This window comes from the organism of the source record quoted next, unplaced genomic scaffold (assembly GCF_019419815.1).
Source record: "Pyrus x bretschneideri cultivar Hongxiangsu unplaced genomic scaffold, Pyrus_bretschneideri_v1 Contig56, whole genome shotgun sequence".
NCBI classification, from domain to species: Eukaryota; Viridiplantae; Streptophyta; class Magnoliopsida; order Rosales; family Rosaceae; genus Pyrus; species Pyrus x bretschneideri.
The window spans coordinates 1,688,935-1,700,826 of NW_025999794.1; the positions used below are offsets into that span (position 1 = coordinate 1,688,935).

Sequence of the window (11,892 nt, forward strand, 5' to 3'; positions counted from 1 at the left end):
TTTCCCGATGGGGACTTACATTCAACACACCCCTCACGTGGGACCATCACACAGTGGGCAACACTTGCAACCAATCCCACATCAGACGTTAAGCGCAAAAGCGTGGTGTGACATTAAAATCGGTAACTCGGGCACGACATGGACCCACAAGACAATCGAACCTGATCTAATATCATGTTAGATATCCAGAGAGACGGGCAATTGGCCCAATCTAAAATTGGTACGAGGCGGAATATTCTACAAAAATAAAAGTTAAACGTTGCACAGTAAACTAGTCAGATGAAATAGTCAACAAGATACGAGTTTGTCAAATATGAAAATCATAGTTCCAAGAATTAAATTTAATTGACTAATACGTCTGAGTAGTCAAGGTCTACACAGATATATGTCACAACATAAAATCACAAGCTAAAACACATTCATCAATCAATTCATTAAGCAAACAACAAATGCAGCTTGTGATGTTAAAAAGCTAGATATGCAAGCAAGTTAAAGGGAAGTGTACACATCAAGTTTTGAGAGGAAATACCCCTAAATGGGTTTTAAAAAAACCAGAGAATCCAAAGAATTCAATTCACTAGTGAAGAATAAGGTTCATACAAAGTTAACCACAATACACTCAATTCCTAAATCTATTCTAAGGAGCAGTTTGTACCTTTGTACAACTTATATTTCACTTAGCTGGAGTAGTTTTCAGTCTTCACAAGAGGGCAATTGCATCCGTTGAGCTCATCGCCTTGTGGCACTCAGACCATGATGATGGAAAGTTAACGTACAGCCATGCATTCAAACTCCGGCAAGTCAGCTTGCTTCAATTAAACAGTTAAAGGAGGAAACTAAATGAGAATCGAAACTAAGGTCTAAATGAAGAATTGAAACTAAGATCTAGACTATGAGCAATGTAAACCTTTTTCAGGAATGATGTCAGTGAGTTAGCACAAGACTTAATCCATGAAAAAAGGTGTATGCAGCTAGGGTTTTAGGAGAACAAAGAGAGGCTCGGGGAACTTAAGGCACTCTCTAAAATGTAATCTTTGTTGCCCAAAACAAATGAGCTTCTAAGAAGAGGTAAGCAAGCATTTTCAAGGATAGTTTTATAAATATTGTATGAGAACTTTACGTAGAAAATGCTTGATGCTTCTAGGAGATTTGAGTTGGAGAGGAAAAACAAAGACACTCCCTTTGAAGATGAATTTCCAACCCAAAATTAAAAACCCACAACCCTTTTAAAACAACTGTATTTTTGTTTGTAGCAGCCAAGTACACTACAAGACATGTGCCAAATACTAAAACCATTATAAAAGATAAAGGGTGATAGCTCATTCTCAGATAAAAGGTGTTAGCCAACCTATGTGGGTTGTCTTTTATTGTTCCCATCTTGCATTTAAAATGTATGCATAAATTGGCTAGACAACTTCACTAATTAGAATGCATAATAAATTTAGATGTAAAATGCAAATGCATATTCTAAGGAAAATTGTTCTAAATACTAGATGTGGTACATACTTACAGGATTGACAAGGAAAGCCAAAACAACTACGTCTAGACTTCACACACTCCTAATTACACTCATATTGTCCCCACACAACCACCTATTGCAAGATGGGTTTTTATCACAAAAAAAACCAGTATTGTTAGGAATGGAAGCGCACACTTATATACTGTATTTTATTTTCTCAATTCCCCAATGTTAGACTTATATTCAACACTTCCCTTCACATGATATCACCGCATGGTGGGCCACACGTGCAACCAATCCCACAACGGACCATTAAGCGTGGAAGCATGGTGTTACATTAAATCAATAAGTCGGGCACAATTAGAACCCACAAGACCCACAATCTAACCTGCTCTTATACCATGTCAGATATTCAGATAGACGAGTTATTGCCCCAACTTAACTACCTATTATTAGGCATTGAATTTTTACCACAAAAGGTCTCAATGTTATTAGGAGTGAAACCATACACATATATTTCATTTTCTCAATTTCCCAATGTGATACTTAAATTTTAACACCTTGTAATGCAAAATCAAATTGCAAATGTGTATAAGCTTGAAAGTTGTGAAATTGATGCAACTCATTGCATTTCTTCCTTCTTAGAGAACTTGAGATCGAAGAATATTACAGAAACGAGAGATACCTTTTGTTGCAGGAAAAAAGGCAAATCTTCCAAATCCTCACCATTTATGGGGTTAGATTCTCTCTCTCTCTCTCTCTCTCTCTCTCTCTCAACAGAGGAGACGGGGTCACGGGGATTCGAATTAATAAGAACACAATACTCTAACTAGCTACACTAAGCCTAGGTGTGCGATTTTCTGCAATTTAAAATATATAAAAAATGCAACCTTCCAAATCATCCCGTTCTTAATGATAATCAAATATTGGAAAAAGAATGAATCTTGCATATATTTTTAAGTGATTGGTCCAATTCCATCTTACTATTGGTTTTATGGAAGAACCTTACATCTTTAAGGTAATATATCTTATTTTTATGTTTCGGTAAATAAGTTACAAGTGCATAATGACTTTTTTTAATAAAAGCTGTTTCTTTAGTGCAAATAGTGCTTTACCGCAATGACAGAAAACAATAATGCCTATGCTCCTTGATGCAGGTTCAATTCTCACCAATCACCTCCTCCTAACATTTAACAATTTAGCTCTACTAACACTATCGTTTAATAAAATTTGAGAGAGCGGTAACAACAACCAGAAGAGTCACCAAAATTTGAGCAAGGAGCGGCAAGGAGGGCACTCAAACAATTTCCTCTCACTGTTTTTTTAATACTTTCTTCCCCTGAAATTCCCAACCGAAATTTCAATTCCAACAGCTCAAATTCAAATCCAACAGCTGTACTTCTGGAGTTTCAAACCGATTAAATTAATTACCCAAAAAAAAAAAAACACACACATTTTACTATGGTTCTACAATGATATGAGGCCCTATTTTGGTTTTCACAATTGAATGCCTAAAAATTCATAACAAAAAACTGTTTCGATAGTACTAAAATAAATTCAAAACAAAGCGCACCCAAGTTCAATTCCATGGTACAAAATCTATGAACACTTTCTCTTCCAAAACACTGCAACACAAGAATGCCAATCCATGTCGTTCCTGAAGTGAATTTCTCGACATCTTTGTACAAGAAACCAAATGGAACCATGATTTGAGAGCTCACACATCACGTGCAAAATGCACCTACCACCCTTCATGCAGACACTTTGTTTCGTTCAGCTGGAAACTTTGGCGGCGACCTTTCCTTGAAACCTATCATCTTATTCAATGCACCGATGTAGGCCTTGACACTAGAGACAACAATATCCATTCCTGCCCCAATTCCACTGCCACCAGAGGACAATACAGAATTTCATACTGTTAATAGGCGAAGAGAACAAGGTATTTGAAAAAAAGCTGACTTATAGACACCAAACCTGAATGTCCGCTGGACTGATTCTCCAGTTTGAGCATGAGTAACCGTATGACTGTTTTCCAGTCGGATTACCACACGAGTAGTAGCAATTGCATCAATTCCTTCTGTTACCGCATTCATAGAGTACTCAATGAGCGTTACCGGTTCCTGCTATGCAGAGAGTCAACAAACTGTTTTACAACACAGGCATATAATGTTGTGGTAGCACATGTACAGCTTATGGGAAAATAAAGTTTCACAATATAAAAAAATTCAACGATAAGTTGTGTGATCATCATTGTCCATCATTCATCTTCAGTGACAAATTTTTTTAAGTCATAAACTCATCGAAGCAGACACGGCAAGCTAGAAAATTGTCTTCAACAGTAGTACAAGTATATTGCAACAAAAAAATTTCAAGCATAAAAAGTAAATAAAATTGAAGTGGTGAAAACTAATGGTCTTATCAAACCTTCACAATCAGATCAACAGCCTTGTAAGCTGAATCTACGGGACCTGTTCCAACTGAACATGCCACATGTTCTCTCCCATCAGCATCAATTAGTTTAATAGTTGCTGTAGACAGACCAAGAGTTCCACAGGTAACCTGACCATCCACAGTCCAAGTACATTAGAGATGATTAACTCTTTATAACTCATGGGGCACAAAATGAACATGGTAAAACACTATCTCAAAAAACCTGTAGATCATGAAGCTTCCAGACAACTTCTGGCTGAAAAACTTCATCTCGCACCAATGCTCCGAGATCTGCATCAGTTATACTCTGGGATACCAACAGTTCAAAAAATGAGTTCAAACAAGAATATCTTGATGCACCAAAACAGGATATAAATATGTTAAAGATTGATACTGTGTCAGATTTTATTTGGTCAAAAATCCATCTTCACTGCACATCTGAATCAATTCAATGGTTCCTATGCAGATTCCAATGTTTCAGAGTCTTGTCTTTCAAGAAAAAAATTACCATACGTCAACAAAAGAGGAATTCAGGAGAGGGAATAACTCATCTGACAAGAAGTTTACTGTCTTAATGGTGTTTGCGTAGGATTTTTAGGAAAATTAAAATAACAAGCAATATCTTTTGAGGTTGACCACTCTTTACTATGCCGGTCCATACCACTAAAATATTGGCCTATATTTTCGTTTATGGGCAGGACCCACCAATATTAGAATAGCTTATTCAAAATTAAGGTTTACCATTGTACCAGTTGAAACACAGGTAAGCCTTGTTTTCCCAATATTCACTGCAAAATCTTCAATAGCTAGAAATGCATTGGTAGCAGCAGAGCAAACAGGCACTAGATATTGTATAAGTTATTTGTTAGGCAAGCAAATGGTGAAGGTGATTTTTTCCTCTACGGGCATATTAGACAATATAGCGATATCCTTAATTTTGCAACAATGAGATGAATTTGTCAGTGTCCAAAAGCAATCAACCCAAAACTCTCCCATATGATGGTCATGCTTAGGTGCCAATGGTACAAACAATTTCACCTATAGATGTTATATATTTATCATGGAAGCTTACAGGTTTGATCAATGCATTATTATTGATTCAGCATTTCCCAAGACTTTACTCACAGTTTTCTCAGTTTACAGCAATCTTCTGTTGTTTCTGTAATATTACCAATATTCACTTAAACATGGATGACCAGTAAACCTCAACTACCAATATTTGTACAAGATCAACATTTTCATCCTTGCAGTTTATAAGTTACCATATAAGAGAAGCATACCTACTACGTAAACATGGGGATACTGTTACACCTTTAAATTTACCTTTTTCTGTTCGGCTACAGCTTTGAAACGCTCGAATATAGTAGCAAGTTGATCATTCTCAAGCTCATAGCCAAGCTACCAAGAGTAAAGAAGAGCATAAGGGAGGTGCATAAATGAAACTAACAAATTTAATATATATACGTTGCAAAGAATGAGACACATTGCATACCTCTGCAAGTCGGTTTCTCAAGGCATGACGTCCACTGCAGAAAAACATTACACCCAGAACAAAAAGGAAACGAAAATTTACCATTTTGAGGGAGTAAACGAGTTTGTCACACGTAAAAATAGGTCAATTCCAATCAAGTAAACAACTGTTCATCCATGTTTAAGTGGAAAATAAATAAACCAAATGGTGCTTTTTATCTTATTGAATAAGTAGCCAAGGCTTCAAGATTCTTAATGAGCTCATTCTTTATTGATAGATCTTGACCTTTGGCTACACTAATATTTCCCCAAGAAATAGAAGAACAGTACATTAAGAGACCAAAAGGCATGTTAGCTCAATCATGGTAGCATGACATGCATAAAGTGGTTAATTATTATATGATAAGAACTCACATTAAGAAGCAAATGGAGTCTACATCCACGAACTTGTATTTATGGATTCACAAATTCAACTTAACAATCTACCAAACTGCAACTATTCAGATCCTTCCCTCCCAACCCCAGGTCTTAAATCTGAAAGCATTGTATTGATCCAACACTGAAGTGAAAGTGTGATCGAAAAAAATATGAAAATAGTTGGAAGATGAAGGTCCAAAGTCTCAACATAAAACACAAAAGATCAAAGCTCGTTTGGTAACAAATTTTAATTTTGGAATCTGTTTTGATTATAAACAAAGATTTTGAAAAGAGTCAGATGTAAAGAAGATATTAGGGAATGTATATGGAATCATGCATATGCACCTCCCCTGTAAAAAGGATAATAATAAAAGAAAATTAAATATTCTGTCAGCCCTAAATAAAAAATTCAAATGAAATAAAAAACTGAAACAAAAAAAATGAAAACAATATCAAACAATCCATTACATTGAAAGTTTGACTTGAAAGAAACAATTTGTTGCATCTTACAAACCAGAAGAGAAGCAATTTGTTGGAAAAAGTTAACTTGATTATGAAAGTCAAAAGTTGAAGAGCAGTTAAAGTTGCAAAGCTAAATAGTTCCGATGATTAGCAAATTCAATTAACTATCTAAACCCAAGTTCGATAGGAAGTATAAAGATTAGTAATAAAAAAGTAAAATATTAAAGGAAAACTAATGAAAGGGCTTCAAAACTTTGCATTTTAATTTTTAACCAAAAAAATCATCTAATAACTTTACTTAATAATAAGGACAAAAGAAAGAAAAAAAAATAAAAAATACATAGCCCAGCATGTGCAACACGAACACCCACTCCCTTTACTTTGTAATATGCTCTGAAAATTCTACCATCATTATAGATTCTAGTTGCTCATATATCATCACCAGATTCTAACATATATCAACAGAAATATACTTTCTTTTAGTTGCTCATATATCATCACCATATTCTAGCATATATCATCCCACATTCTAACATATACTGAGCGGAGGCCCAAATTTACATTTCTATGCTCTGAAACTTCTACCATCACCATCACAAATTTGTTCATTCCTTCTGTACAAAATTAATTAGAAATCTGATGAACGCTGGGCGGAGGCCCAAGCCCAACAAAACTGAAAGATGTTACTGCAAATTGTAGGTGGAGAAGCATATTTCAGAGCACAGAAATTTGACGAATTTGGACAATTTTGGTTTTTGATTATTTGATGGATATTTTTGTATTTGATTTTATTGATTTGATTTGTGTTATTTTTCGATTTTGCAGAGGAAGAATGTGAGATTGTAGGTGGAGGAGAAGAGGAAGCCGCATATGTGCGTATAATGGAAGAAAATTAAGTAACTGGTGTAGAAAGCTAAGAAATTGAAGATATTCAGAGAAAATTTGATGAGAATCGAAGAAAAATAGAAGAAGAAAAGGTGTTTGGAAGGTGAGAAAGTGCCAAGAAAATTCAAGAAGAGGAGAGAGAAGAATGGTCGTTAGACTTCCTGGAGAGATGCCATATTCAGTTTAAAAAATAGTCAGTCCACACCAACCTATGTTCAGCTTCAAAAATAGTGCCCATGTCCAATTTCCGAAATAGTGTAGTACTGGTGTTCAGTTTCAGAAATAGTGTAGCACTCGTGTTTAGTTTTAGAAATAATTAGTGTTCAGTTTTCCAAATAGTGTTCAGTTCCATAAATAGTGTAGTACCGTTTAGTTTCAGAAATAGTACAGTACCGTTAAGTTTCAGAAAAGTGTAGTCCTGTTCAGTTTTAGAAATAGTGTGTGTGATATACGGTCGTGCGTGCCAGTTTTTTATTTTATTTTTTATTATATTAAACTTTTGTCCTTTTCATTAAAATTTAAGAATGTTTCATAGTTATAAGATGATTTTTGGTTAATATAAACTTTAGCCCAAACCCTTTTCATTAAAGCTCCCAAATATTAATTGCATAACTTCTGGTGTGATCATGATGAAAAAGCCACTAAATTGGTCTTGGTGCACATAAGTAAGATACTATTAACTGAGAGGGATGCTCTAACATGAACTTCACAGCCTGTTTATAGTAATTCAATAGCCAGATTCACAAACCATGGTTCACTTACGATACAGATAGAACACACAATTCTCAAGGTTTACTAAACACCTCAGCCAGCCACCAAGTAGGATGTAGAAAATTAAGAAGCTATTCCTTAGTAACGTGGTTATTAATCATTCCAATACGAGGAATAGAGTGCTTACTTGTTCAATTTTGTGTTTATCAATGCAAGATACCATACAGGTAAAAAAAAAAAAAAAAATGTATACAAGCCCACATATTAGAATTAGCATAACAGGAATACAATACCTGAGTTTCCCAAGAACAATACCAGCTTCATTGGACCGTTCATACCCAATATCTTCAGGAGATATAATTTCGTATGTGCCTTTGTGTTTAAGCATTCCATCCTACAGATCAGAAAGCCTTTTACAAATACATATTAACAAACTCAATGTATAATCTGAAACATGGAAATTAGCAAAGACATTTAGGGGAGGTGTATTCAATTAGAACTTTGGTGGACTTTAAAGACCTTTGACGGTGATAACTAAGGAAGCCATGATTGTGTTTTGGGAAGATGGGAAAGATGAATGTAGAAAACATGTCTGTAAAAGTTTATAAAACTCTTTATGTAATTCTATCACAACTTTTATGGAGTCCATTAAAATTATTTTTTAACAAAAACCAGCCGTAGAAAATTTGTGAAGTCTACAAAAGTCTGTATAAATACAAATTAAATACACCTCCCTTAAAATAGACAAAAGTCTATCAGCCATAGAAAGAATCAGCAGGTTATATGGGTTAGGTAGATGATAAGCCATCAAATAGACAAACCTGATGGATACCACTTTCATGTGCAAAAGCATTAGCTCCAACAATAGCCTTGTGTGGCTGCACATGCAACCCAGTGTACTCTTCCACCTAAACAAGCAAATCACTCAGTAAGAAACTCTAATAAAAAGGACTTACAGTAATGGAGGAGTAACTGGTTGAAGTTCCAGAAGCAGTTAACGAGGTACCATCTTGCTTGTTACATAGATATGCTTAGTATTGATTCCGGTATAAAGGCCCCCAAGAACATGCTCCCCGCGGCAATTTAAGGTCAAGACAACCTGCATATATATTTGATTAAAATTGTAATATAAAGGAAAACAAGAAGAGCATATGAAGAGTAACATCTGCAGATAAATGTTTTAAGGACCGAGTCAAACAGTATAAAACAATGTAATACATTCGAAGATGATCCATATTGCCCCAGAAACATGAAGAAGCCATATTCAGAAAGAAAATTTTAAGGTTCAGTCATATTTCCTAACGAAGAATGCAAACGACACAAAGCAGATAGTTTTGGCACCAATTTACATAGGAAAGCATCAAATTAATCAGTGAATTCTTGAATACTGTTGGGTAACAAGATGGATGAGAATGTTGTAAGATGCTAGAAACATGTAGCACAGAAACTTATCCAGAAGACATATTCAAACTGTATCAGCACAGGACATGAATAACTCTGTAATATCTTCGAACACGTATCAGAATCTTTCTAAATGAGGTTAGAATATAAGAATTAAAACCCAAAATCACAAAAACATCAGTTCCAACACTTCTCAACTGCCAACTTTCAGAATTTCTACAAAATCTTCATATCCTTCAGTTCCTTCCAAGGATTCTGGCAGCTCCCATTAGACTCGATATTAGAAATCCCACCAATTCTGCTATCCCATATTTTCTTTTACCTTATGCCACAAACCATCCCTTTCCTCAGGAAATCTCCATAGCCATTTGGCAAGCAGCACCTAATTTTTTAGCGTTAAATTTCCCAAACCCATCCCTCCATCCTCTTTAGCTTTACTCACCAATTTCCCAATTTGCCAAACAGTCACTGTTTCCTTCCCATACAAGATGCACATTCCACCTTCCAACTTAGCAATAATTTCTAAGCCAGACATCTTGGAGGAAATTAGAAAGACATCTTGGAGATGTTATTTGTTGCCAATAAAAACATGAAATTTAAGTGGACACTGTTGGCATCAAGTTCATAAAAAGCTCTTTATTTGATAAAATTTTCAAATTCAACTACACAAATTAATCTGGAAAGTATGCAAATTCATGTTGCTGCAGAAGTAACCCTCACCTCCTCTAATGAAGCATTCCCAGCCCTTTCACCAATGCCATTGATTGTTACTTCCAATTGCCTAGCACCTGCACATGCCCCCTGGACATGGATGAGATAAGATGTGAGTGCATTGTGTTATTAATTAGGAGCGTAAAAGAACACCGAAACATAAATAAAGGCATACCGCTAAAGTGTTGGCAGTAGAAAGTCCAAGATCATTTTGGCAGTGAGTAGAAATGATAACGTTGTCAATTCCAGGGGTATTAGATTTTATGTCAGCAATCAACTGACTATATTCTTCTGGCACATTATAACCTACGGTGTCAGGAATGTTCAAGGTTGTTGCCCCGGCCTTAATAACTTCACCCAAAATCTGATATAGAAATTCCCTTTCGGATCTGGTAGGGTATGGGAAAAGGAAGATGAGGAAAATCGTACTCAGAAACACAAATATAAGCTTAATAATTTGCAGAAATGATACCATCAACATACACGGGCAAACTAAAGCATATAAGCATTTTCTTTTCCTGAGAAACAAACCAAGTAGGCTTTCTGGACAGAGATCCCAAAACTACACTACAATACACTAGAAACACATGCTCAAAGATATAGGCCTCATTTGGAAGTGTTTAAAATGACTGAAAACGTTTTTGGGTTCTAAAAGCAGTTAAAGTGATGAACCACCTAACTAGTATATAATCTAAGAATTGGTTTCAAAAACATTTTCACCAGAAGCGCTTTCAACTATTTTAAAAACACTTTCAAATGAGCTCATCCAAGGTTTAGTCAAAGTTACAAGCTTACCGCCCGGCATCTTCGGGGCTAAACTCAACATCATCGCATCCCAACTCCCTGGCAAACTTGACCATGTTCCTCGCAATTTCAATCACCTGCTCCTTGCTCTTCCTCAGTTTATACTCCAAATGAATGGGACTGGTGGCAATAAAAGTATGAATCCTTGGCCTTTTGGCGTACTTCACAGCGTCCCACGCCGTCTGAATATCGTTTTTATTGCACCGTGACAATCCACAAATGACAGGAACATAACCGTCCTTGTCAACTGCATTCCCAACCTCCTTTGCAATCATCTTCACAGCCTCGGCATCGTCTTTGGAAGAGGCTGGGAAACCCGCCTCGATTATGTCAACCCCAAGCTTTGCAAGCTGCCGAGCAATGTCGAGTTTCTCTTTCGAGGTCAAGGAGGCACCAGGGGACTGCTCACCGTCGCGGAGAGTGGTGTCGAAGATGCGGACGTAGTTAGGTTCGGAGATGCGGTTAGGGATGTAATCAGGGCGGCGAGTAGGTTTGGGGTTGTCAGTTTGAGAGCAGAGAATGTGGGGTTTGAGGCGGTGGGGGTTAGAGGTGGTGTGGAGATTGGGAGGGGAAACTAGAAATTGGGGGTCTTGGGGTTGTGCAAATGTGAGCGGAAGAGGAGTTGGGATTCGGAGCTCTTGGGGATATTGATGGAGGAAACGGTGGCTGCCGGTGTTGGTAAAATTTTAGGGTGCGTGCAGACAGTTGCCATGGTTGAAGTTGGTTCCTGGTTTGAGCAGAAGCAGCAGAAGCAGAACCACTGGGTTGCGATGCTATGATATGCTATGCAAGCGGCGGCTAGTGGCTAGCTAGCTGTTTTATCATTCCCCTTTAATTTTTTACCCTTACCCTCGTGTCTTTTGGGATTCGGATTCTCCCTATTTCCATTGATACAATTTCCTGCAGTGGAGATGTATGCCACGCAACACGTTCCCAATTTTAAAGAAATTTCTGCCAAAATCATACTCCGTTAGCCGTTAAATTATCCATTAAACGATAACGTAGCAGGCCTTTGGCTCGCTAAAATTTAAAATCATAAAAAATTGTTTGCAGTGAACTACGCAAACATGTTAGACGACATGATAAGCTCATATTTTTATATATTTTACATTAAATTTACTTATCTTTTCTTAGTTAGTTTT

General features: G+C 36.5%; 1 protein-coding gene across 1 annotated transcript; it reads right to left on the minus strand.

The window, feature by feature from the left end:
* Positions 1-2,937: 2,937 nt before the first annotated feature.
* On the minus strand, positions 2,938-11,497 carry LOC103942671 (2-isopropylmalate synthase 2, chloroplastic). Its single transcript, XM_048570906.1, is given in 13 exon segments — positions 2,938-3,343; positions 3,434-3,579; positions 3,884-4,018; positions 4,113-4,196; positions 5,213-5,287; positions 5,382-5,415; positions 8,128-8,228; positions 8,656-8,742; positions 8,841-8,933; positions 9,956-10,036; positions 10,122-10,335; positions 10,742-11,327; positions 11,330-11,497. Coding segments are annotated over 13 exon segments (1,902 nt in total). The 5' UTR covers positions 11,463-11,497; the 3' UTR covers positions 2,938-3,210.
* Positions 11,498-11,892: the final 395 nt, after the last annotated feature.